We start from the raw sequence: 27,856 nt of genomic DNA, 5'->3' as shown, positions 1-27,856 counted from the left end.
CCTCTCATCTGGTAATTGAGGAAACAGGCCCCAAGAATGGATACCACACTGCAGAGGTTATCCAGCTAGACCAGACCCTAGAACCAGACCAGAGAAGGCAACATGGAAGCTTCGCAAAACAGAAAGGACATTTAAAGATATTCTCCCATGCTTTTGGTTGGAACTGAGCAAAGGCAGAGAGGTAGGAATGGGCAAGGGCTGAGCAAAAGTACAGCTTAGCAGGTGAGAGCACAAACTCAGGAGCTAGACACCATTGGTTTCAACTCCAGCTGTATCATTTCCTAGCTGTGCGACCTTCGGCAAGTTACTTAACTCTTTCACGCCTCAGTTTCCTAACATGTGAAATAGGGATGATGAAAATACCTATCTCATGTTATGAGGATTCAGTGGTTTAAAGTATGCAAATTGCCTAGAGCAGTGCACGGCATATGGCTAGCGCTCAACAAATAAAATGTTAACTATTAGTGGAGTAGCAATAATAGTGGAAATTACAGGGGCCTGAGCAGAGGAGTTTGAACTTGATGTTCTGGCTACCTGAGAGTCACATCAGTTCCCTGACAGTGGGAGTAATGAGTGTACAGAATGTACAATTCTAATGGACCCACTTGTGTAGGGTGGTTGTTGTGGACATTCATTTGTAAACATCCTCTCCCTAGATCCTGCCAGCACATCCAGGAGGCAGGCAAGCCACCATTCCCACTTTATCATGTCCTTTTAGAGATGAGAACATGGAGGTACAGAGAGGTTATGTAGAAGGACCTGGAGCAGGGGAGAAGATCAAGGAGGCTGGTGTGGCCTTCGTGACCGAGCCCAAATGGGAGCCTGGGCCTGGCAGGAAGGAAGGGGAGCAGAGACCATTGAAGGAGGGATCCTGAAGACTGACTGAGTCCCTGGAAAAGGAAACAGCCACGCTCCCCAAGACTGGAGAAGGTAGAGATGAAAAGTTGGGCGAGGAGGCTCGGCGCCCGTACCACAGTGGTTACGGTGCCAGCCGCATACACTGAGGCTGGCGGGTTTGAAACCGGCCCAGGCCTGCTAGAAAACAGTGAGAACTGCAACAAAAAATAGCCAGGTGTTGTGGCGGGGTGCCTGTAGTCCCAGCTACTTGGGAGGCTGAGGCAAGAGAATTGCTTAAGCCCTAGAGTGTGAGGTTGCTGTGAGCTGTGATGCCACAGCACTCTACCCAGGGCAACATAGTGAGACTCCATCTCAAAAAAAAGAAAGAAAAGTTGGGTAAAGAGACCAGTTTGGAGTGCTGGGGAGGAAGCAAGAGAAAGGGTGTATCTGGATTGGGAAATGCTGAGTTGGAAACAGCATGGCAATGTCCAGGTGGGGCTGAGGAGAGATGGGCCTGGAGGTCAAGGCAGAGAGGCCGAGCCCAACGAGGGCAGGCAGAGGTTGTGGGGACAGACGGAGGGTGGGTAGAGAAGGAGGCGTGAGAAGGAGGAGAGGAGAAGAGAGAAGAGGGTTTGAGGGCAGCAGAGCAATGCTTCAAGTCTCTGCAACCTTACCTTAGTCCTGCCTCCCCTGTACCACCCCCTCCATCACCGCCTGAGGACCTGGAGCCCACTGTTAGGGTTTCAGTTCTCTTCAGAGGAGGGAAGTGAGAACCCCTCCATCACATGCCCTTACACCAAGGAAAAATAACAGTAACCACAAACACTTTCCCTGATGCCATCACAGGTCGTTTGAGCCTCACAGGGACCTATGATGTAAGCAGGGAAGGGCAAGAAGTCTTCTTACCCTCATCTTACAGACCAAGAAATGGAGATTTGGAAAGATGAAGTAACTTGTCTGTGCTTGCTTGGCTGGCAAGCATCAGATTCAGGACGAGAAAACAGGCCCTGCTGAGCACCAGTGCTCAATATGCAACAATACCAGAGGCTCGGCTGGGGCCACAGTCTAGGTGGGGAGAAGAGGAAGTGGGAGAGCTTCGGGCAACACAGGGGGCTGGTGTCCTCTGGAAAAGGGGGAAACTGACCCTTCCCAGCCTCACATGTTGTCTTCTTGCAGGCTTAACCTGTGATTTTCTATGTGCTATTTGGAATTTTGCCACTGAGGAAGTTTATGAAATGTCACATGCTTCTCTGACGCTCTGAAGCCAAACGGATGGCTTTTTCACCTATCCTTTGTAAAGGATACCGCAGAATGAATGAAGCTGTGGGGTCTGACAGATTTAGCTTCTCGGCCTAGTAGGCAACAGACCTAACCTCTCAGAGACTCAGTTTGCTCATCTGTAAAATGGAGATAGCACCTAACTAACAGTTCTCCATCCATAAACAGGCAGATAATAATGCTTTTGCCATAGTGTTGTGAAAATCCAACAACAGATGCACCCTCAGCACCTGGTACAGGCCCCAACACACAAGAGGCCCCAGAAATACTTGTTCCTTTCCCTTTGGCCCCAGGCCTGGGTATGTTCACATTCCCCCTTTTTCTAAAACTCAAATAAAATCCAATTAGACAATAACATGGATAGAAAACCACTTGTGAAGATGCTCTGATGAATTTCTCATTTTCCCCCCTTCTGGGGACTCTTAAAGCCAGCAAGCCACAAGTCAGGGCCCCGTGACACATCCTTTGAGAATCTCTAATGGAGCAACGTCCTAGCCAAGGAACAACTGCCTGGCAAGTCCTTCTCACAATCAATAAATATTTTTTGATTTGGAAATGTCTGAAGGGCCAACTTGTAATAAGGGTATGTTTTGTAGTACATCTGTATTCTGCTGGGGAAATGGCTCGTGTTTATGTCTCCTCCTCCCAGCCTCCTAGGGTTTACAATGTGGCCTTCTTTTAATGATTAACAGCCCAGAGATGAAGGAGTCTATTCTGGGTTGAGAGGCAAAGAAGAATTTTTTGAGACCATGTGACCCAAGATGGAAACACTGATGGGGACGGAAAGGGTTTGGGTAGAATCCCAGAAAGCAGCTGTGAGGCTGGCAGGGAAAGAAAAGTGAAACGACTTCCTTACCTCTTGCTGCCAGAGTGAGTGTCTCGACTGAAATTGGAACTGTGCTTGTTAATGGAATAATTAGTCAGGTGCATGCAGATATCATCCTGGGGAAAGAGACACAAGTCTGTGGGGTCAGGCTGGAAACTTGGGCCTCCTGCTTCCCCTCTGTGCCCTCCTATGGCCCCCTGGGTTTAAAAGGATGGAAACGGACGGCACCTGTAGCTCAAGGCATAGGGCACCGGCCCCATGTGCTGGAGGTGGCAGGTTCAAACCTGGCCCCGGCCAAAAAAGAAAAAACTGCAAAAACAAAATAAATAAATAGACTCAGCACCTGTGGCTCAAGTGGCTAATGCGCCAGCCACATACGCCTGAGCTGGTGGGTTCGAATCCAGCCCAGGGCCCACCAAACAACAATGATGGCTGCAACCAAAAAATAGCCGGGTGTTGTGGTGGGCGCCTGTAGTCCCAGCTACTTGGGAGGTGGAGGCAGGAGACTCGCTTAAGCCCAGGAGTTGGAGGTTGTGCGAGCTGTGATGCCATGGCACTGTACCCAGGGCAACAGCTTGAGGCTCTATCTAAAAATAAATAAATAAATAAAAAGTAAAAGGATGGAAAGAAGGGGAAGTCTACTTGAACTGGCAAAATAGAGGAAGTTAGAAGGGATGTCCTGGAACCCGGAGCATAAGAAATTCTAACTGCAGCTGAGCATGGTGGCTCACTTGTAATTCTAGCACTCTGGGAGGCTGAGACAGGTGAATTGCCTTGAGCTCAGGAGTTGGAGACTAGCCTGACTAGCAAGACCCCATCTCTACTAAAAATAAGAAAAATTAGCCAGGCATAATTGTGCACGCCTGTAGTCCCAGCTACTCAGGAGGCCGAGGCAAGAGGATTGTTCAAGCCCAAGAGTTTGAGGTTGCTGTGAGCTATGATGCTATGGCAATGGTGTTCTACCCAGGGCAACAGAGTCAGAGTCTGTCTCAAAACAAAAAAAGAAAGAAGGAAGGAAGAAAAAAAAAAGAAAGAAAAAGAAATAAAGAAAATCCAACTCCCCCCTGAGTTTGAGTAGTGAACCTCAGGAGTCCTGGGGGACCTGGGGTAGGGAGGCTGGCAGGGTAGCTCACCCATGGCCTTTTCTCCTTGAGCACCCCTGAATTATGGTTCTGGCTTTGAAGTCAGGCAGCCCTGGCCACTAGTTCCAGATTTATAATCTTCCCAGCATTGTGACCTTGCACAAGTCCCTTATGCTCTGGGTTTTAATCTCCTTGTCTGTAAAATGGGGATAATAATCCCTCTCTCGGAGGGCTCCTGAGAGAACATATACAATCTAGCACATAATAAGTGCTCAGCAAATGACAGGCCTTCACAGAGAATGTAGATTTAACTAGGATTTTTTTTTTATTATCATGCTAAGGGGGTAGAGTGGGTGTCCCTTTAGCTCACCAGGTTGTCTGTGCAAGGGTATGAGTAAGAGGTTGTAGCAAAGCGGACCAGTCCTTCTTTGTACACAAAAATCCTGAGAGGGTCACAGGATGTCACTAGCACATAAATCCGTAAGTCAAACTTGAATCCATCGATGATAAAGGGCTGGGAAGAGAGAACAGAAGTCAGACAAGCATCAGAGGAGAAATTCACACTTGTAAATCATTATTTCCTGCTGTGTTTTCATGCAATCGGCTCCAACATTGTCTACTGTTATAAAGGGCAGGCTCGGCCAGGATCAGGGATGGGAAAAGGAGACATCGGTTCTGTGACCCAACATGTGAACTTGTGGAAGTCACTAAACCACACTGTGCCTCAATTTCCTGGTCTGTCTAATAGCACAAGTAACCACCTCCAAAAGACATCATGGAAATGAAACAAAATGAAATTAAAAACTCCTCTGGGGTGGCGCCTGTGGCTCAAGGAGTAGGGCGCCAGTCCCATATGCTGGAGGTGGTGGGTTCAAACCCAGCCCCGGCCAAAAAAAAAAAAAAAAAAAAACTCCTCTGATGGGCTGGGTCCTGTAGATCACACCTATAATCCTAGCACTTTAGAAGGCCACCTAGCACTTTCAGAGGATGGCTAAGTCCAGGGGTTTGAGGTTGCAGTGAGCTATGAAGACACCATTGCACTCTAGCCCAGGTGATAGAGCAAGATCTTATCTCAAAAAAAAAAAAGTGCAAGTCTTTTGATGAAAGGTCATACAGTCACCATCCAAGGCTACTCCAGTTGCATTTCTACAAGAGTTTTCCCTGCAGTGTTCTCTTGGCCATTTCACTTCCCCCTGCACCCGTACTGCTAGAGGGCTCCCTCCCTCCATCCTACTGTGACCTCTGGCCTCCAGCCATCCAGAAGACCTGGTTACCTTGAACCTCCCCAGGACTTTCCCCCCAACCTGTCCCAAATAAGGTGGGGCTTCTGCAAACTCAAGGTGCCCTCCTAGCCTTTGTATGCATGTATCAGAGTGAAAGGGCCTCCTGGTAGACCAGACCAAATGACAAGCGTGCATTGTCTTTGACTTTCGACAACAACAACAATAAAAAGAATATAAGGGTGAAGGACACTCTGGTCCAGGCACCCAGGTCAGAAAGCTTGGTCTGACAAAATCCATGGCAGAAGACAGGCTTGGCTTCAACCCCGCCTCTGCCCTCTATTTGCTCATTTCACATTCTGTCCAGTGGAGCCTGAGGTTGCTATGGACGATAAATAAATAATCACAATGAGGAAGTACCTTTGAAATATACAGCTGACAGATCATATCCTCCCCTGGTTTGATTTCTTTCACCGTCCGGGTAATGAATATACCTCTCCCTTGGCAGCCTGAATCCGGCTTACAAATATACGTCTTGTTTTTTCTCGACCTGCTGTAGGTCTGCAAATCTCCCCAGCTGCCAGAGCAGGGAGGGAACGAGACACATCTTTTACAAGATGTGTAAAATGAAAAGTACAATGAAAAGTAAAGCTAGCTTTTTATGAACAGAAAGAAAGAAGAAAGCAAAAGCTATCTAATGTGACAAAGCCCTAGTGTTGATAGTCACCCAGAGGTCTGACAATGGGAGAGGGAAAGCAAAATCAGTGGAGAGTGTGGTCTTCAGAGGGAATTCAGGCCTGGATTTAAACCCAGACAATGCCACTTATCAACAGTGTGACCCTTTGCAAAGACCTGACCTCTCTAAACCTCAACTTCTTCATCTCTACAGTCAGGATACTAAGGACGTTCATCTCCTGTGGTGGTCAGGCACAGAACATGATACAGGCAAAGGGCTGATACGTGCTGTGCACCCCATAAAGGTGGCCATGACCCGGGTGATTTGGCTTTTTAAGTTTATGTGCAGATTTAGTGTTCTGGATAAATGAGAAGACCTTGAATCAATCAGTCTTTCACACCTTCAGAGTGTGGGACAGAAAATAATATCTTTGAATACACTTTGAAGAAAGTATTTTCAGAAGAAAGAAAGAAATCAAATTAATAAATTTCATCTATCTCCCAGTATTGCTGAGCTTCTTGTTTTGCATTGTTAACTTAAGGGAACCTTGCAATCATCAGAGAAGTCACTTAACTGCAATGCTCCTTGCTGGTCATGAAATCTAGAGGTCTTGTTGACATAATGGCAGACATACTTCTAAGTTGCTGCTGAGCCCTGACAATTGTTCCAGACAAGCTAGGGAGAGGCTAAGAGTTCCCTGGAGCTCTTGGTTTGGGGACGTACTGGGCGGAGAGTAAAGAGTGGGCTTCCTCTGATGCCCTTGCCACGTGAGTATATTTCTGATGGTGACACTTCTCTGTCCCCTCCACCCTATCTCAATCACTGGATTGCCCCCAGGACATGTTCATGTCATCTCACTTATATCCTGTTTCTTGGTGGCATGGTCCAGAGCATTTTACAGACCAGAAAAGGATATCCAGGGGCAGCACCTGTGGCTCAAGGAGTAGGGTGCTGGCCCCACATACCAGAGGTGGTGGGTTCAAACCCAGCTCCGGCCAAAAACTGCCAAAATAATAATAATAATAATAAAAATAAATAAAAAATTTAAAAAAAAAAAAGGAACAGAAAAAGATACCCAGTTTTGAAATGGATGAGATGAGACCAGAGAAGGGGAAGGGCTAGTCACTACCCATAGTACTGTGTGGGACAAAGGCCAGGCATCCCTCCCTGCTCCCAACCTGGGAGCTAACCACTACCTTGCTTTCTCCAGAGGTGCCTGTGGTCTTTAAAAATTCAGAAATGGTACATTTGAATCATTGGAATAAGTTCAAAATCAACAGCTTTCAGGGTCAGAAAAAACTCTCATCCCAATTGCAGGTACAGGCTCCAAGGCCCCTAAATATCATCTAATTTTATAGGCAGAGCCTTGTGTTTTCTCAACCTTGGACACACCCTTTATCCTTTATCTTCCTGAACAGCAGCAGGAGAGATGGGAGATTGTTTGGGCAGGGGAAATAACTGCCAGGGAATAGGGTCAAGAGGGAAATGTAAAAGGGAGGCAGAAGTGGAGAAGGAAGCACGGGGGCCACTCACTCAGCGGGGAGACACCAAGTCTTAGGGAAAAAGTGGAAATCTTTAGGGAACATCTTTAACATGCGGCTCATATTCCTAGCCAGCAAGTCCTTACGGCAGATTTCACTCATCCCAGGGAAGTGATTGATTTTCTGCAAAGGAAGTCAGAAATCTTTTGGTACTCTGATACAGAGTACCATGAGGTCCCCTTGGGAGGCAGTTATGAAAATGCAGGCCCCACTGTGTAGATGTCATACCGAGGACCATCACTGATCCAAATACCTGGTAACTTTTCATTTCCATCACCCGCTCCAGCGACACCAGGTAGTCCGTCCAGTAGAGAGTCCAATCGTCACTTTCCCCTCCCTCTCTAAGGCCATACTGTTGAGCTGCCCTCCGCACTGCAGTGGAGGTGAAGAAAGAAAAAAGAAAAAGCCTGAGAAGTAGGGGAGGAGTGTGGAATGTGGAGGTCCCGTTTCTAGGTGTTCCCGGACCAAGCAAGAAAGCGAGTGAACTTGGGACTGAAAGCCGTCTTGCCCCGTCTGGGCATACCACAGCCAAGGAAGGAACATGGTGAATTGAAAGCTATTGAAGAGCACAGCCTGTGCACCATGATCTGTACAGAAGGTCATTGGGATGAATGTTTTACCTGCCCTGGCTTCCCCTTGCCAGGAAGCAGGCCTCTGGCTTTCTTCCAAACCACTAAACACTGAATGTTCAGGGAATATAAACTAATCCTTAACATTAGCCAGAGCCAAGCTTAATCAGTGAGATAAATTGACAGAGAAAAAAATTATACATAATACATTGAGTATATGTTTTTTAAAAGCATATAATGTATTTCAAAGTCACATATATGCTATCACATTCTTCTTCCCCTCCCTTCCTAGTGTTATAAAGAGCATTGGGCGGTGCCTGTGGCTCAGTAAGGCGCCAGCTGCATATACTGGCGGGTTCAAACCCAGCCCCAGCCAAACTGCAACAAAAAAATAGCCAGGTGATTTGGCGGGTGCCTGCAGTCCCAGCTACTCAGGAGGCTGGAGCAAGAGGATCTCCTAAGCCCAGGAGTTGGAGGTTGCTGTGAGCTGTGACGCCATAGCACTCTACTAAGGGCAATAAAACGAGATTCTGTCTCCCTCCTCCCCCAAAAAGAGGCATCAACTCCAACAGAACTCAAGGACCTAGAAAAAAAGAGGTGCCTGTAGAAATGAGGAGAGTACAAGGACAGCCTAACACATTTAAATTTGAATTTAAAATACAATACCATCACCAGGGTATTCTGTAGTGCAAAATAGGTCTGTAGGTCAGGTTCAGTTCATGAACCACCAGTTCGTAACCTATGCTCCAAAATAGAGCCACTGATTGCAGCAACTGCTGCCTCTTCTACAATCAGAGTCCCAGATCATCACATGTAAGAATTACAGATAGTAATACAGAAGTAATACAGAAGTACACACCATTGTGGTCAAAACCCATGATTCTTAGCCTGAGATTCCCAACTTCTTCATATAGTTGATTGAGTTAGGAAAACTAAAGAACAGGATTCAGAGACCCCTCCTAGCTTCATCCTCAAGGATACGCAAGAATGACCCTTCCCAACCCTTCTGGGAAATCCAGCAGGTTCCCATCATAGATCCCTTGAATGCAGATGCTCACCACTCTCATACCGGCAGGTAGATAAATTGATCACCAATCATCTGGAAAAGAGAAAAAGGAAAGCAGCAAGACAGAGACAGACATACTTGCCAGAATAAGCGACTATACCCAGAAACATCTCGCCCCACACTAACCCTGGCTTGCCAGTCCCTGTCACTGAAGACACGAATCCAAAGGGGTACAGGGTGGCAGGAAACATGGAATCAGAGTAATACCCTGTTTCCCTTTAAGGTGTGCTCCCAAAGATGCGCTAGGTCTTATTTTCAGGGAACGTCTTATCTTTCCTGTAAGTAGGTCTTCTTTTCGGAGGATGTCTTATTTTCGGGGAAACAGGGTATGCCTGCCCACCAGGCATAAATTCTGTACTGCAATTACAGCTAATTTTTTTTCCAGCTTTATACCAACATCATTGCCTCAGTCCTTTTACTCCATTAGTCCACCAGAGACAGAAACTTTTTGGCAAAAATACTTGTTTCCTCCCACTTCCCGCCATTAAAAGAAGCTGTGAATTAGAAAGTGGACATGCTTTCATTTATCAATCAGTGTGAAAGGAGCAAGGCATGGTGAAATATTAAACAAGAACTGGAACGCACAAGATGCCATCAGATCCTAATAAGTCAGCATGGTTCTGATATACTTAAGGTGTACTAAATTGCCAAGGGCAAATAAGCACTTTCTTAAAACAAGCAAATCTTCTCTTCCACCCACTTAACAAAAAAAAAAAGGTGTTCTCAACACAAATAAAATGAAAATTAGGACCAGGTGTGGTTTTAGATTACACTTATTATTTGGCTTTATAAAACAGATCATCAAAAGTGGAATTTTTTAAATGAACCAAAACTGGTGTGATTTTGCTGGTGTCAGCACACAGTTTCTTCTCTACCCTCTGGTCATCAGCTACACACCCCCTCCCCACAGGTTCTTCTTCTTACCAACATGGATCCCCACTCCCCATCTTTCAATCCTAACCTGTTTTTCTTCCTCTTCTTCTTCTTCTCTTGCTTCTGAGCAAAATTCTCAAGCCCCTTTTGCGTCCCAGCATTCTCTCTCACAAAAGCCAATGTGATGATTTCTTCTGGATCTTCTGTCAAACTGTCCTCTCTCTCTTCAGAGCTTGCCCCTTCCTTGCTTTCCAAAGTCAGGTCCGGCAGCATCTTCCTGGCCTGGGAGGAGGTTCTGGGGAAAAACCAGCTCCCTCCCTGGAAAGACAGATGGAGCAGCAGTTACATGGATCTCCCTGCAGGGGGACCCCTTCCCTTGCTCATGTGGGTGGTGAACCAGGGTTCCAAGAGACTAGACAACAGGTTGCAGTTTATAAAATGCTACCCCACCTCTGTGATGGGTGCCAAGCTCAGGAAGGGAGCTGACTCTATCTTTTGCCATTGACTCTGACCTTAGGGACTCACTCAGCCAACCAACTGTGGCCTTGGCTTTTCCCTCTTGGGGTTTTCAGGAGCAGGCTGAGACGTTGTGCATGGCACCACCTGGTAAACAATCTTATTATTAAAGCCAGTGAGTGTCTGGAGACAGCCCCAGGACCAAGCCTAAGCCTTCCTTGCAGAGAAAGTCACAAGGGGGTGTGGGTGCCTTGAGGAGCACTGTTCCAGCACTTCATAGAACTTCCCACAAGGCAATCTCAAGGCAATCTGAAAGTGAACACAACTGTTGCTCATGGAGTACATGACTGATTTACAGCCGATGAAACAATAAGCTTCCAGCCCAGGGCCAGATGCAGAACTTCAGAGACCCCCAACTACAGAAAAGGCTAAAATTCCTCCCCTACCATCCATTCCAAAATAAAAACAAGGTCAAATGATAAAATACATATCAAAGTCCAGCAAAGTTCTCATCCTGCCTCGTCCCATGAGACTTCTTTAATGTTTGCCCAAAATTTCAGATATCAAATATTTTTAAGTGGATTTGAGTTACTCTTTGCAACTGCTGCTGCTTAGGAACATGCTAGTGTACCTTTGGGTAACCCAGAACGGCCAGGCCCAGTTAGGAACATGCTAGTGTGCCTTTGGGTAACCCAGTACGGCCAGGCCCAATTAGCTGACACATGTTTCCTCATAGCCAAGGCTCCTATGACCATAAAGCCAATTTTCTGGTGCTCTCCATTGCTTTCCTCACCTCTAAAACCCCACAAGCAACCTCAGCATTTCAATCCCTCTCCTTTGATACCCATCGTCCTCTTGATACTTAACATCTGTTCTTCCCACACAAATTCTTGGGCTTTTAAAAAAATTAATAATATCTTTGTTTAAGTTATTATTATCGAAATGCTGTAACATTAAAGAAGACTTAGAACATGGTGCGGGGGGATTACCTGTAGCTTTCCCACTCTAGCAACATTAACGTGTGTGTATTCATTTTTATTCTTAATTCCTTTTTTTCTTTTGCAGTTTTTGACCAGGGTCGGGTTTGAACCTGCCACCTCTGGTATATGGGGCCGGCGCTCTACTCCTCTGAACCACAGGTGCCACCTCAATTCTTAAGCATAATTATTCATATATGGTTGTAATCACCTTTTTTTTTTTTTGAGACAGAGTGTCACTATATGTTGCCCTTGGTAGAGTGCTGTAGCGTCACAGCTCACAGCAACCTCAGTCTCTTGGGCTTAAGAGATTCTCTTGCCTCAGCCTCCCAAGTTACTAGGACTACAGGTGCCCACCACAACATCCAGCTATTTTTCTTTCTTTTTTATAGTTGTCATTGTTGTTTAGCAGGCCCTGGGCTGGGTTCAAACCCACCAGCCCCGGTGTATGTGGCTGGCTCCCTAACCATGAGCTGCAGGCACCAAGCCGTAATCACCTTTCTGTCTGCTTTTTGCCCACCTAATTTCATATCATATATCTTTATTTGTGGTAAAATTTACACGTTTCTAGTTTTTAACGGCTGTGTAACATCCCATAGAAGGAATGTGCCTGAATTTAACCAATCATTGGAAATGGTTGCTTTGTTTTGCCATTACATAAACAGCTCTAAAAGGTACACTTTCATCTAGAGAGGGTCTTTTACTACCTTGGGGTTATTTTCTTAAGCTAATATCCTGAGATTGCAGGATATAGGACTACAAGGTTAATGAATGCAAATTATATAGCTTCTGGTATATTTATAAAATCACCATGTTGCTTCCCAGAGGGTTTCAAACAATTTGGACTACTACCAGCAATATGAAACTATAGCAAACTCACCAGAGCTACATGATCTCTTGAGAATCACCACCCCTTTGTATACAAACTTGCTAATTCTATACAATTTTAATACTCTATGGCCCTCTCTTCAACATTACTGTACTCTTCCACCTCTCCCTGCCCCTTTCCTAAAACAAATCATGGTGTGGAGCTCTCTAACTATGGAAGCTAACTATGAGTGATTTAATAATAAGCTCTGATGTGGAAATAGTTCTTTGGACTGGTCACAGAATTTGCATATGCATGTTGTCATTGAATGTTCACAACCACCTGAGAGGGACAGCAGAACTACCAACTCAGACAAGGATTGCCGCTTGTTTCTCTCTCTTGCTGAAGAGGGCTGCCACTTACACTCAAGTTTCCTTTTAGTGATACCAGAGCAGAAGAAGAAAGAGTTGTACTCAGTGCAACTGACAGATAAAACATGGGCCTTATGAGTCAATTTTTCCCAGTGAACGGGCACATACTTCGCAAAGTTCAAGAGAACTGTGAAGTCTTGACCTTGAGCTGCTCCCTTCATTGCAGGTAAATGACCAGCTCCACTCCCCTAGCACTCCACAACGGCTCCTATTTACCAAGCCGTCAAGGAGGAGTGGCTCCGTTTACCTAAAGGTTAATGTTAACTTGGGGAGAGAAAACTGACCCTGAATAGAACCTCTGGAGTTGCAGATTGTCTTTGCCCTTTTTCAAGTCCTTGCCCAAGTGGTAAGAACAAGTCATGGCTGCTTATATTTGTCTGCCTCTAAGAAAAGATTCTTCCCCCCCCCCAAAAAAAATCAAAGGTCAAGTTCTGTTTATTCTTACATGAGAGGGCCTCAGGCACAGAGAGCCAGAAACTGAGCACACACTTTTAGGGGAACTGGTTAACCATGGCATTCTTGCCTACATCCCTCATATTCTAGGCTACCTGTGATACAAAAGCCCCCTGGAGAGCCCCTACGGCTGGGACAAGATGGCACACAACAGTCTTTGCCACATGTGACTATTTTTGCTTTGTCTGTGGTCCCTTTGCTTTCTCTTCCCCAGTTCTTTCCTCCCTGTTTAATCCCCAAGGCTGAATCCTGCTGAGTTCTTCTCAAGGGATCCTTCTAAGGTTGCCTGCTGGGAACATGCATCCTGAGTCTAGCATGCAGAAATGTTCATGTGTTTCACAGTAGTGTACGGTTATTGCTGGAGTTCTTCAATAGAAGTAGTTGCCAATAACTAGAAAATGCAGATTTCTCATAAAAATCCAGATTTCCATTTCTTTTGGAAAGGTAATTCCAGCAAACAACCAGAGCTAAGTAATGTCTCCTTGAGACACTTTATGGTCTGTCCCAAAGCCTTATTGGAGCCAAGTAACAGTTACCCTTGTGCTGTTATTTTTCTTATAGTAGCATTAAGGGAGAACCGACATTCTCTTAAACCCACCCCACTTCTCTCATTTAAGCTACACGCCTGACCTCATAGACATCACTGGTTCTGCTCCAATGTATCTCCAGGCTCTGAAGCCGTCTCAAGTTAGAACAAAAGCTCTGAACAAAAAGCGTTTTAATCCCCAATTTTCAGAACAAGAATTAGATTTGCAGCTCAACGCCTATAGCTCACCGGCTAGAGCACCAGCCACATACATCGGGCTGGCAGTTCGAACCCAGCCCAGGCCTGCCAAACAACAATGACAACTACAACCAAAAAATAGCCAGGTGTTGTGGAGGGCGCCTATAGTCTCAGCTACTTGGGAGGCTGAGGTAAGAGACTCAGTTAAGCCCAAGAGTTTGAGGTTGCTGTGAGCTGTGACACCACAGCACTCTACTGAGGGTGACATACTGAGACTCTGTCTCAAAAAAAAAAAAAGGATTAGATCTGACCCACCTGAAATCAGGGACCCCCCTCAGTCTTTTCAGATGAGGGCCTTATTTGGCTCTACCAGACTTCTGTTACCTAGTCTTAGCCACCACTTCCGGCTCCCCTGGGAGTTCTCACCTACTGTCCTGCTCAACAATTTGGCTGGTTCCAACTCAAAAGCAGTTTTGTAGGCTTGAGGAATAAAAGGAGAAAGAGAGGCAAAAGATGCAAAGGACAAGATCTACAGGGAAAACAAAAGTGTGACAGAGCTGCTGGTGGCATCCCAAGACACATATGTTCCAGAGGGCCTCTGCAGTCAGCAGAGTTGATTTAAGTTACTTGTTAAAAGTCAGCTATAGTGCAGTGACTAAGAAGGAAGATTCTGGAATCTCTCTGCCTGGATTTAAATCCCAGCTTTGCCACTTCCTAGTTGTCTGACCTCTGGCAGTTTTATTTACTCTTCTCCTACTTTAGTTTCCTCATCTGTAAAGTGTAAAGTGGGTATTAAATGAGTGAATTCATTTGACTTACTACAACACAAAGTTCTTAGAACTATGCTTGGCACATAGCAGGTGCTTACAAAGTGCTATCTATCATTATCAGCAGTGGACCTTGGACTTGAACTCCTTGATGGAAGAGGCTGTATCTGTACATTCTCAGCTCCTAACTCTGCTTCTCTGGCATATGGTATGTGCTCATAAGTTTATTTTTCTTTTTTTTTTCTTTTTTGACAGAGTCTCACTTTGTTGCCCCTAGTAGAGTGCTGTGGTGTCACATCCCATAGCAATCTCAAACTCTTGGGCTCAAATGATCCTCTTGTCTCACCCTCCCAAGTAGCTGGGACTATAGGAATGAGCCACCACACCCAGCTAATTTTTAGAGACGAGGTCTCACTCTGGCTCAGGCTGGTCTCGAACTCATGAGGTCAGCCTGGGCCTCCCAGAGTGCTAGGATCACAGGTGTGAGCCACTGCACCTGGCCTTCATACATTTCTTGAATTAATGGACTAGAAAAATGACTAAATGCATGCACTAATTTAGCTTCTCTAAGGTTCATTTTCCTTAGCTATCTAATAGAAGTGGTATTGTGAGCATTAAGTAAATAACATTTGTTGCTTACATTGTTAAAGCATCAACCTTGGCTCTTTTTCATATAACAAGGCACTTAAATCACTTAGTTTCAGTCACTTACAACAACAGCTACTATTTACAATCAACTTATCAAATAATAGGCATTATACTAATGCATTTATATACTCAATATCTCTCTTTCCTCTATTATGGATGAGAGGATTGAGGCAGAGAGGTTAAGGTAAGAGGCACAGCTCGGATTATAAGACGTGTCTATCTTATTCCAACCCCTGTCTTCCATACTGTGCTCACTGCCCTTTTCTCTCTGCTGATCACTCATAAATGGTGTGAACATAAAGAAAGGTAATCCATCTCCTAAATCCCAGAACCAGTCTTGGTGACTTCAGTCTCTTAGGAATCAGTCCAGTGGTGTAGTGGCTCACACCTATAATCCCAGCACTTTGGGAAGCTAAGATGGGAGGATCTCTTGAGCCCAGTTCAAGACCAGCCTGGACAACATAGAAAGACCCTGACTCTACAAAAAATTTAAAAATCAGCTGGGTATGGTGGCATACACCTGTAGTTCTTTTTTTTTTTTTTTGCTGTTTTTGGCCAGGGCTGGGTTTGAGCCCGCTACCTCCAGCATATGGGGCTGGTGCCCTATTCCTCTGAGCCACAGGCACCGCCCAACACCTGTAGTTCTAATTATTCAGGAGGCTAAAGTGGGAGGATCACTTCGTCTCAGAAGTTTGAGGTTGCAGTGAGCTATGGTTGAATCACTGCACTCCAGCCTGGTGACAGAGTGAGACCCTATCTGGAAATAAACAAAAACAAACAACAACAAAAAAAACCCCAAAACCCAGAATCAGTTGGTCTCACATGATTTTCATTAAAGTGAACTGCTTCTAAATTCCAATCTCCAGCTAGGGGCTTGGATCGCCCCAAACTTGCCATAATTAGAAACAGCTCTATTGTCCTTACTTTGTTTTTACCCTCTTCCCTTCCCTCCTTTGTACCAATGTCCACATTACACCAGGGCTGTTGTTCAGGGTTGACTTAGAACATTTTCTTTTTTTTTTTTTTCCTCGTAGAGACAGAGTTTCACTTTATGGCCCTGGGTAGAGTGCCATGGCATCACACAGCTCACAGCAACCTCCAACTCCTGGGCTTAAGCAATTCTCTTGCCTCAGCCTCCCAAGCAGCTGGGACTACAGGCGCCCGCCACAACGCCCGGCTATTTTTTTGTTGCAGTTCGGCCGGGGCCGGGTTTGAACCCACCACCCTCGGTATATGGGGCCGGCACCTTACCGACTGAGCCACAGGTGCCGCTCGACTTTAGAACATTTTCTAAGCCCTTATAGAATTCCTGCATATTAAAGCTGGGAGGAATCTCGAAGAATGTCTAATTCAACCTGTTTACTTTTCAGAGGAGGTTTTGAATACCCACAACCACCACCATCAGTCTGGGCCAGGAAAGGGACTGTACATAGCCAGAGAGCATGTTATCAGAACCACCACCAAAACCTGGGCTCCCTGATCCCCTTAATATCTTTCATTTTGCCAGGTTAGTGGGCAAGCAAAGTGGACTGAGTACTTTGGAGAGTTAAAAGAAGACTAGAATTGCAATACCAATGTAACAAACACATATGTAAATAGCATCTTTAGTTTTTCTTAAGCACGCAAGAAACATTCAATTCATCTTTCCAAATAGAATAGTTAAGACAGTGAAAAAACACTGAGTTTCCTCCTTTTTTAGTTTGGGGTTTAATCTTGAGAGCTTCCAAGCCAGAGGCTGTCAATCAAATCCTGATTAGACAGTATGATAATGCCCTACCTTTGCCACCAGGGGGAGAGAATGAGCACAGGGATCGCTCTGTGGAAACACACTGCCCACTTATTCAGAAAAAACTCAGAGGGGCCATGTCTTATTTCCACTTCTGAAGAACTATACATGTTAACTATTCTTTTTTTCCCCTGAAGTGTTGCAGAGAGTAGACAATGTGTGGTGCTTTCTTTGCAAGACAATGATATGGATGTCTTATAAATGATAGAAAAGAATAATTTGGTGATTAAGATAAGAACGATAAAGAAACATGGTACAAGTTGTAGTCAACTTTTTTCATCCCTAACTTTCACTTCCAGGATTTTTCTTTTCTTTCTTTCTTTCTTTCTTTTTTTTTTTTTTTTTTTTTTTCTGCAGTTTTTGGCTGGGGCCATGTTTGAACCCACTACTCCCGGAATATGGGGCTGGTGCCCTACTCCTTGAGCCACTGCCAGGATCCTGCCGCTCCACTGCCAGGGTTTTTCATCCAGTTCATAGGAACACATAAAGCACCAGAGAGCTTTCCTATTGTGTTTGCCTGTAACATCCTTCTTTTTTGCCAGATAATAGGTATCCTTTACACACCCTTTTTTCATCTTTTGCTCCTCATTTCCCTACTGGAAGCATCCTTCTGAAGGCCTCCAGCAGTTAGGTCTTGGAAAATGTCAAAGTGAATGACAGAATAAAAGATGTGGGAGTTAGATGTCTGGATCATGCTTTCAGCTTTACCCTTCTGACATAAGAAGCCAAGCAATTATTTCCTCTCCCATTCTTAGCTTCCTGTGATTTTGAGACTACCAGGAAGAAAAAAGCTTCACATCTAGAAAAGTTCTTTGAGTTTTGATTCAAGCAGGACAAAATAAAATGCTTTGTAGAGTCTTTTGGCTTTTCTTTTTTCCTTTTTTTTTTGTAAAGACAGAGTCTCACTTTACCGCCTTCAGTAGAGTGCCATGATGTCACAGGACTCACAGCAACCTCTAGCTCTTCCGTGATTCTCCTGCCTCAGCCTCCCGAGCAGCTGGGACTACAGGCGCCCGCCACAACGCCCGGCTATTTTTTGGTTGCAGTTCAGCCGGGGCTGGGTTTGAACCCGCCACCCTCGGTATATGGGGCGGCGCCCTACTCACTGAGCTACAGGCGCCACCCTCTTTTGGCTTTTCATTCTAGTCATCCTTCAAATTTCAGCCTAGAGTCTGACATGGTCCTTAGCAAAATATAGACGAACGAGGGAGGGGTAGGGGCACCCAACTGCTTAAGGGCATTGCCAATAAGAAGCGCTGAGAATGGCCACACTTAGTGGGAACAATAAGAATCTTGCTGACTCAAATGCCATCTGTTATTCTGCTAGAAATTGAGGGATTCTGCAAGATTGGAAGATGCAATTTTCAAGTTGGGCTCATGCCCATTTTCTCCAAAATACTCAGAGCATCACTAGCAAAGGCAAATGGATCTGGATCCAAATTCCACTTCCTCTAATTTCTAAGTTAGTGACCATCAGTACCTTAGTCTCTTTGTACCTTAGTTTCCTCATAATTAAAATGGTGCTGATAATATTTATCTCAGGAGATTGTTTAAAAATTAAACGGGTTAATATATGTTTTTTTTATTGTTGGGGATTCATTGAGGGTACAATAAGCCAGGTTACACTGATTGCATTTGTTAGGTAAAGTCCCTCTTGCAATCGGGTTAATATTTCTAATGTTCTGGAAGCAATGCTTTGTTCAAAGATAAGGGCTATACTGTAAAATGAAAATATAATGGTACGATTGATGTGAATATTTAATAACTTTTTGGAGTGCCTGGCACATACGGTGCTTAGTAACACTAGCTCCCTTCCCACTTCACCCTCAAATGTAAGCGATATTTTTCCTAGGGTTCAAATCCACAAAGGAGAACTTTTCCCAAACCCTCAGGAGTGGTGAGAAATAACAACTGGAAGTGGAAGAAAATGACGATGGAAAAAATATAGGGGCATCAGCAGAGGGTTATGCCATCCGTGGAAAATGGCAAGTGTCTATCTGGAAGGTTTTCCACACAAAAGAAGAGAAATGATGACAAGAAGGACCCAACAAAGGGGAAGAAGGAGGTGAAGAGAGAGTCTCAGGGATCTCTGGTATCTAAGGGACTGCTCCTTTGTGGCACCGGGTTTAGAAAATCAGGGGAAGGTCAGGAACTGAGCGTTAACAAGACTGAGAAGAGAAAGGCCTCAGAGCCGAGGGGCCGCAAGGATGAGGGGCTGCCGCTGAAGAAAGCTACCAAGGAGGGCAAAGGAATAGCCTGGGGGATCTGGGCGCCAAACGGAGTAAGGAGGCGTGTCCGGCCAGATTTTCAGTGGGGAGGCAGCAGGAGGCTGCGGTCGGTGACCAACACCGGCCTTCGGGGCGCTCTTACCCGCGGTTCCTACTCCCCCGTCTCGCCCCTGCTCTGCCGCCCGAATCTCTCGCAACTACACCTGCGGGCCCCCTCCTCTCAAGATTAAGGAGACACGCTCCCATAGGCTGCCAGACAAGCCCAAGCCCAAGCCGCGCTCCTCCTAACTTCAGTCTGCCCGGCCCTCATATTTGCATATGGAGGCTTCTAGGCCTTCGATTGGCCCCGGCAGTGCTGCCATGCCCCCTCCCTCACGAATCCAATTAACCGCCCCAGCGCTCGGGGAGAGACGCGCCCAAGGTTGTCCTGGGAGACGCGCGGGACGCCCTGGCCGCCGCGAGGGCCCACCGCTCACTTTCCGCGAGTTCCGGCCCGCCCCGCCCCGCCCCGCGCGGAGCAAGCTGCGCCGTAGCCTTGGTCCAAATCCGCCGCGCCGTCGGGGCGCCGTGCGCAGGCGCGGCCGGAATTTCGGGCCCCCAAGTTCCAGCCGTGCCGGGCTGCGGTGAGGAAGGGGAAAATTGAACTTAGACCCTGGAGAAGGGTAAATGTCCAAAACCAGAATCTGGAGGCGTCTTGAAAGAGCTTCGGATTGAGACTCAAGTCAGGATCTCAGGCATCTTATTGCCTGTGTAACCTTAGCTTTGTTTGTTTGAATTTTGCTTTCAATTGGCTTTCAATTGTCTTAGTTTGAAGGTTTGTTTGTTAGTTTGTTTTGAGACAGAATCTCAGGTTGTCGCCCTGGGTAGCGTGCGGTGGCTGGCATCACAGCTCACAGCAACCTCAAATTCTTGGGCTCAAGCGATTCTCTTGCCTCAGCCTCCCAAGTGGCTGGGACTACAGGCGCCCACCACAACGCCCAGCTGTTTTTTTGGTTTTAGTTGTCATTGTTTGGCAGGCCTGGGCTGGATTCGAACCCTCCAGCTCCTGTGTATGTGGCTGGTGCCCTACCCACTGAGCTACAGGCGCTGAGCCAGTTATTTTATTTATTTATTTATTTAGACAGAGTCTCACTTTGTGGCCCTTGGTAGAGTGCTGTAGCATCATAGCTCACAGCAACCTCCAACTCTTGGGCTGAAGTGATTCTCTTGTCTCAGCCTCCCAAGTAGCTGGGACTACAGGCACCTGCCACAACGCCACCTTTTTTTTGTAGAGACAGGGTCTCACTCTGGCTCAGGCTGGTCTCGAACCTCTGAGCTCAGGGCAATCCACCCGCTTTGGCCTCCCAGAGTGCTAGGATTACAGGCGTGAGCCACCTTTTAACGGTAAAATGGGTAATAACCAACCAGGCTTTTTGAATTGTGACCTTACCTCCAAAATGTGAAGAGTCAAGGCCTCCACTGACTGAAGGAGGCTTTCCAGACCAACTGAAAAGCCAGCAAGACTTAAAGGACCAGAGATCTTGGCCATCTAGCAGCAACCACTTGACTGTCCTCTGGTGGGGAATCTATGATAGCGAAGAACCTCTAATAGTGACTGATTCAAGTAATTGCAGTCTTCCTTCCATTTCCACCCATCTGTGCCCAGAATCCTGCCTGTGAAGAATTGGCAATCAGTAAAGCTGTTTCTGCTAGGGTTTATTCAGGTTTTGGTGAGAGATCAAAGAATCCATTTTAAGTTCCTAAGCCATAGTGTTTCTAGAAGACCCGCTCATGAATTGAGCTAAAGACTTTGTGTTGCTTGTATCTCTCTTCTTTCTTTAGAATTTTCCAGGTGCTTTATTTGAGGCAACTAAATGTAGCTGCTCCTGTGAAAGGGATTCTTTAGTCTCAAGAGTGAGACAATGAACCATTGGTTACTGTCTATTGAAGGTGGAGCCTTTGCCAGGCACTTGAGGGGTGGCACGTAGGAAAAATGAGACACAGTCCCTCCTCAGGAAACTAATGGAAGAGACAGAACCCACCTCTCTGAAGTGGTGCCTGTTGGAGTCAATCCAGGGAAGTTTCCTGGAGGATTTTAGCGGATTCATTGGGAACATTGTGCCCGTGAGTATACGCAGGGTTTCATGAGTGCTGTGATAAGGTATTGGGGTGATGGCGGGTAAAATGACTAAAAGGAAAAAAAGAAAAAAAACCCCACCAGGATACTATAAAGACTACTTCACAGTGGAAACATTTGAGCTATAGCAGACACAGAAAAGAAATCTTTTTGTTGTTGTTATTGAGACAGTCTCACTATGTCACCCTCCATAGAGTACTGTGGCGTCACAGCTAACAGCAACCTCTAACTCTTGGGCTTAAGCGAGTCTCTTGCCTCAGCCTCTCGAGTACCTGGGACTACAGGCACCCACCACAATGCCCGGCTATTTTTTGGTTGCAGTCGTCATTGTTGTTTAGCAGGCCCAGGCCAGGCTCGAATCTGCCACCTTCTGTGTACGTGGCTGGTGTCGCCCAGCCAAGAAATCTTATCTGAACTTCCCTCATCTGAATAAAGTAGCTGCCACCAACTCTCTCTCCTTGTGGGGAGGTCTCCAGTCAGGGAGTCTTGGCACTTGTACCCTGGGATATATTTTTTAAATTGTATATATAAGCCTCATAAGTACTTTACATCTTTTAAAGCCCTAACCTATTCCCTCCACCATGAAGCTGGTATGTTTGGGGGAGTTACTCATTGCTGAGTGCCCATATGCATATGGGTAAAATTTGTTTCTTTTTTTTTGTTGTTGTAGAGACAGAGTCTCACGTTATGGCCCTTGGTAGAGTGCCGTGGCATCACACAGCTCACAGCAACCTCCTGCTCCTGGGCTTAAGGGATTCTCTTGCCTCAGCCTCCCGAGTAGCTGGGACTACAGGCACCCACCACAGCACCCGGCTATATTTTTTTGTTGTTGTTGTTGCAGTTTGGCCGGGGCTGGGTTTGAACCCGCCACCCTCGGCATATGGGGCCAGCGCCCTACTCACTGAGCCACAGGCACCGCCCTAAAATTTGTTTCTTGAAACCTGAGTTGGTAATTTAAGTTCCTCCCAACAAAGGGAACCACCCCTTCACCTGCTGATCTGCGCTGTCTAGACCCTAGAACCAAAGGCATACATTAGCCCCAGGCAGATGCTGGGTCTGTCATGTGATGCTTACGTTCACCCTGGAGTCAACAAAGGGTGGAAGCTGGGACTAATCGCCGATAAGCTGCTCTTCCAGAAAACTCACTGCCATCTAGTCAGTCCTCTTCCTTCTTCCTGCTTCTCTGCAGGTGGCCCCAAGCTGTATTGTCCCCGCCTCCAGGGCCCTACGGACCCAGGTGACCACCATCCAGTAGCCACCTAGCAGATGCTTTCCTAAAACCAACTGTCCCTGCTCTGTTCCCCACCCCTGCTTCCTCCTGCTTTCTTTCCCTAGCATCCAATCTGTTCTGCCAGGCTCACAGTTCAGTCTCTGCATCCCTCTGGAGTGATATTGTGATGGAAATGAGGGAGAGGATGCAGGAGAGAGCTGCAAAGATTTACGGCTTTCAGAGGGCTTCCATTAAAATCCTTGACAACTGGTTATTTATGAAAGGGTTGGCTGCAATGAGAGATAGGCCAGAGCCTGGCACCGCTGTCCTCTCAGGGCCAATGACAGGAACAAATACAGGGTGAGCAGCAGAACTGCCCTCACTGGAGAGCAAAGCAACCTTCAACTATCAGGCATACCCTCCAGGGTCAGACAGATAGCTAAGAAATCAGAGAATATCAGTGATCTGTGCCAGGCAAACCAGAAACAGAAAATCCACATAGCAAACACTGAGGGACCTTCAGGGCCTGGTGAAAGGTTGCAGCAGAGTTGTCAAAAAATTTGGACTGTTTCCCTTCCCCTGAGCATGTGAAAAAACAAACACACAGACCAAGTCCAAAGACTGTTGTTTTCATTGTCCTTTTGTTCCTAAGGCACCCACCTGACTAAATAAAGGAATAGTAAAACAACAACAAAGCCCTCAGAAGGTTGTTTGTTCTGCAGTTGACAGGCTTTTCTCAGCTTGTGGTTTTTCCTTTAAGTAGTTAATGAAACAAAGAGAGAACCTGCTTCTGCTCCCTGAATCAAGGTTCCTCCCCGAAGCCCTTGCTTCTTGAGCAAGTCAAAATAAAGTCTTGGTATATGTATAAGGGATGGGACAGAGAGTGACAATGAGGCAAGAGGGCATAGAAGGTGAAATTGTGTGTATTTCAGATTTTTTTTTTCTTTTCAGTCTGCAATGCGTGAAAGAATGTTGTAGAAGTGTGTACAACCACAGCATCAGGATTCTTTTTCCATCCGAAGAGTTCCTAGAGATCCCCCCTGGCATTTGTCTTGTTTCCAAAGGAGGAAATCCAGGCCCAGGGAATTGAGCTGGTTTGCCCAAGGGCTTGTAGTGGGTTCAGAGAGCTGGCTCCTCCTTTGTCCACACACTGTTACTACTGTTAGGAAATAGAAATAGAAATGGCTACCCAGTACGTCTTCTGCATTTTCTCCATTTTGGTGTGTCACTGTATGTGATGGGGCTGCTCAGCCACAAACAGTGGAGCTTCGAGGTCTCTAGTTTTTCTTGTTTTGTTTTGCTTTGCTTTTAGAGATGGATCTCACTATGTTGCCCAGGTTGGAATACAGTAGTGGCTATTGATAGGTGTTGTCATACCTCATAGCTCACTGAAGCCCTGAACTCCTGAGCTCTTATGATCCTCCCACCTCAGCATCCCAGATAGCTGGGTCTACAGGCGTGTGCCACTATGCCTGGCTAATTTTTCTATTTATTTTTAGAGACAGGGTCTTGGCATGTTGTTCAGGCTGGTCTTCAGCTCCTGGCCTCAAGTAATCCTCCTGCCTAAGTCTCCGAAAGTGCTGGGATTACAGATGTGAGCCACTGTGCCTGGCCCATGGCTATTTTTAAGGCCTCCTTTTAGTGGTATGGATGGCCCTACAGACAAGTTCCATAGAAAGCACCTTGTCTACAATTGAAATAACAGGCCCATTTCTTGAACCCTTCCTATATGGCAAGCACTTTGATTGGGGCTACAGGAGACACACAGACACATGCACTGGTAGGAACACTGCATGTCGCAAAGTGAGCCTCTGCAGTCAAAGTTGTCTTTTTCTTTCTTCTTTTAGAAACTGGGTCTTGGCTTGGCACCCATAGCTCAGTGGTTGGGGCGCTGGGGCTGGTGGGTTCGAATCCAGCCTGGGCCAGCTAAATAACAATGAGAGCAACAACAAGAAATAGCCGGGTGTTGTGGAGGGCGCCTGTAGTCCCAATTGGGAGGCTGAGGCAAGAGAATCCCTTAAGCCCAAGAGTTTGAGGTTGCTGTGAGCTGTGATGCCATGGCACTCTACCTAGGGCAACATAGTGAGATTCTGTCTCAAAAAAAAGAAAAACTGGGTTTGCTCTGTCACCCAGGCTGGGGCACAGTGCCTATTGACAGGTGTTGTCACTAATAGCTGACTGCAGCCTTGAACTCCTGAACTCAAGTGATCCTCCTGCCTCGACCTCATGAATTACTAGAACTACAGGGCCTTTTTATTTCTCTTCAAAGTACTTGAGACATCCATGTTCCACTAATATTTGCTTTGGTGGGTCACATGATATGTGTATATACATAATAGGTATGGGGTATAGAGACCTCTTACACATTGGTATCATTTTCTATGGAGAACAATAGTAATAAATAATCAAATCTACACTTAGTGGTGAAGCACATGCAAAATCTTTGCTTTTTAAAAATTTCTTAATGAAGGCCAGGTGCAGTGGCTCACGCCTGTAATCCTAGCACTCTGGGAGGCTGGGGTGGGTGGGTTGGTTGAGCTTAGGAGTTCAAGAACAGCCTGAGCAAGAGCCAGACCCAGTCTCTAAAAATAGCTGGCTGTTGTGGAAGGTGCCTGTAGTCCCAGCTACTCAGGAGGCTGAGAAAAGAGGATTGCTTGAGCCCAAGAGTTTGAGGTTGCTATGAGCTATGACGCCAGGGCACTCTACTGAAGGCAACAAAGTGAGACTGTCTCAAGAAGTAAATAAATAGATAAAAATAAAATAATTAAAAATTTCTTAATTAACAACTTAAATATTCAATGGTTAGAAAGTGATTATGGTAGAATAATTTATTGTAGCAAAAAAGAGTATACCAATGCATATGAAGTTTTATAACACCATGAAAAAGATGTTTGCATAATAGTAGTAAGTGAAAAAAATTTGTAAAGGCTATGACTCTTTAAAACACATATTTGTATGGTAAAAACTGAAAGAAATGGTAAGAGAGAATTTCCCCCCAAAAAAAGAAAACCATGACTTTCATATAGATACAAAAATGAACACATATTAAAGCTTTTTTTTTTTTTTTTTTGGCTGGGGCTGGGCTTGAACCCGCCACTTCCGGCATATGGGACCGGCGCCCTACATGTTGAGCCACAGGCGCCGCCCCATATTAAAGCTTTTACAATTGATCTTTGAACACTGTGGGGATTGGGCACCAACCCTTGCACACCCAAAAATCTGAGTATAGCTTTTATTTATTTTTATTTTTTTGAGACAGAGCCTTAAGCTGTCACCCTGGGTAGAGTGCTGTGGCATCACAGTTCACAGAAACCTCCAATTCCTGGGCTTAAGCGATTCTCCTGCCTCTGCCTCCCAAGTAGCTGGGACTACAGGCACCTGCCACAAGGCCCAGCTAATTTTTTGGTTGCAGCCATCGTTGTTTGGCAGGCCCGGGCTGTATTTGACCCCGCCACCTCAGGTGTATGTGGCTGGCGCCTTAGCAGCTTGAGCCACAGGTGCCGAGCCCTGAGTAAGCTTTTATTTATTTTTTCCTAGAGATAGTCTTGCTCTGTTCCCCCCGGCCAGGATGCAGTGGTGCAATAATAGCTCACTGCAGCCTCAACTTGCTGGGCTCATGTGATCCTCCCACCTTGGCCTCCTGAGTAACAACAGGCACATACCACCATGCCCTGCTTATTTATATATACATAAATAATATATATCAATAATACAATATATTAATATATTAATAATATAATATATATTATTTCAATAGTTTTAGGGTGTACAAGTTGAATTCCATTACATATATAGTATGGTGGTAAAGTGTAGGGTTTTAGTGTAGCCATCACCTGAGTAGTGTACACTGTACCCTGTAAGTAATTTTTCATCCCTCACCCCTAGCCACTCTCCCCCCTTTTAAGTCTCCAGTGCCCATTATACCACTCTGTATGTTCTTGTGTAGCCATAGCTTAGCTCCTACTTTTTTTTTTTTTTTTTTTTTTTGTAGAGACAGAGTCCCACTTTATGGCCCTCGGTAGAGTGCCGTGGCCTCACACAGCTCACAGCAACCTCCAACTCCTGGGCTTAAGCGATTCTCTTGCCTCAGCCTCCCGAGTAGCTGGGACTACGGGCGCTCGCCACAACGCCCGGCTATTTTTTGGTTGCAGTTTGGCCGGGGCCGGGTTTGAACCCGCCACCCTCGGTATATGGGGCCGGCGCCTTACCAACTGAGCCACAGGCGCCGCCCGCTTAGCTCCTACTTAAAAGTAAGAATATGCAGCATGTATTTTTGAGTTCTTCACTTAGGATAATGGCCTCCAGTTCCATCCAAGCTGCTGCAAAAGACATTATTTCATTTCTTCTTATAGCTGAGTAGTGCTCCATGGTATGCAGACATACAGCATTTTCTTTATCCACTCCTCAGTTGATGGGCACTTAGGTCGATTCCGTATCTTGGCTATTGTGAATAGAGCTGTAGTAAACGTGAGAGTGCAGTTAGTTCTTTGATACACTGATTTCCTTTCTTTTATACCCAGCACTGGGATCCTTGGGTCAAATGGTGGTTCTATTTTTAGTTTTTTGGTTTTTTTTTTTGGAGACAGAGTCTTACTTTGTCGCCCTCTGTAGAGTGCTATGGGGTCACAGCTCACAGCAACCTCAAACTCTTGGGCTTAAGCGATTCTCTTGCCTCATCCTCCCGAGTAGCTGGGACTATAGGCGCCTGCCACAACACCCGGCTATTTTTTGGTTGGAGTCGTCATCATTGTTGTTTGGCAGGCCCACACCAGGTTCGAACCCACCATCTCCAGTGTATGTGGCTGGTGCCCTAGCTACTGAGCTACAGGTGCCAAGCCTATTTTTAATTTTTTGAGGAGCCTCCACACTATTCTCCATAATGGCTGTACCAATTTACATTCCCACCAATGGTGTGGGAGGGCTCCCTTTCTCCACATCCTAGCCAGCATCCATCATTGCCTATCTTTTTGATATAAGCCATTTTAACTGAGGTGAGGTCATAATGCCTTGTAATTTTGATGTGCATTTCCCTAATGATTAATGATGTTTGCTGGTCATTTGTACATATGTCTTTTTTTTTTTTTTTTTTGTGGTTTTTGGCCAGGGCTGGGTTTGAACCCGCCACCTCCGGCATATGGGACCGGCGCCCTACTCCTTGAGCCACAGGCGCCGCCCTGTACATATGTCTTTTATGAGAAATGTCTGTTCAGGTCATCTTCTTATTTTTAAGTCAAATTCTATCTTTTCCTATAGAGTTGTGCTCCTTATATATTCTAGTTATTAA

General features: G+C 45.8%; 2 protein-coding genes across 2 annotated transcripts in view; one reads left to right on the top strand and one right to left on the bottom strand.

The window, feature by feature from the left end:
* Positions 1-19,492, bottom strand: part of TTLL6 (tubulin tyrosine ligase like 6) — a 40,975-nt gene extending 21,483 nt beyond the window's left edge. Inside the window, 9 exon segments of the mRNA XM_053570122.1 lie at positions 2,972-3,057; positions 4,394-4,537; positions 5,664-5,820; positions 7,453-7,583; positions 7,714-7,832; positions 9,088-9,128; positions 10,057-10,282; positions 19,389-19,416; positions 19,418-19,492. Of these exon segments, the coding sequence (XP_053426097.1) occupies positions 2,972-3,057; positions 4,394-4,537; positions 5,664-5,820; positions 7,453-7,583; positions 7,714-7,832; positions 9,088-9,128; positions 10,057-10,282; positions 19,389-19,416; positions 19,418-19,492 (1,007 nt within the window).
* A 1,835-nt stretch (positions 19,493-21,327) lies between these two features.
* Positions 21,328-27,856, top strand: part of CALCOCO2 (calcium binding and coiled-coil domain 2) — a 42,265-nt gene continuing 35,736 nt past the window's right edge. Inside the window, exon 1 of the mRNA XM_053570126.1 lies at positions 21,328-21,349. The gene's annotated coding sequence lies outside the window, so the exon portion shown is untranslated. The remainder of the gene's footprint in view (positions 21,350-27,856) is intronic.

The sequence above is a fragment of the Nycticebus coucang genome, chromosome 18 (genome assembly GCF_027406575.1).
Source record: "Nycticebus coucang isolate mNycCou1 chromosome 18, mNycCou1.pri, whole genome shotgun sequence".
Classification (NCBI taxonomy): Eukaryota; Metazoa; Chordata; class Mammalia; order Primates; family Lorisidae; genus Nycticebus; species Nycticebus coucang.
The sequence above is the reverse complement of the archived record's forward strand: the minus strand, read 5'-3'. Positions and strand labels throughout refer to the sequence as shown.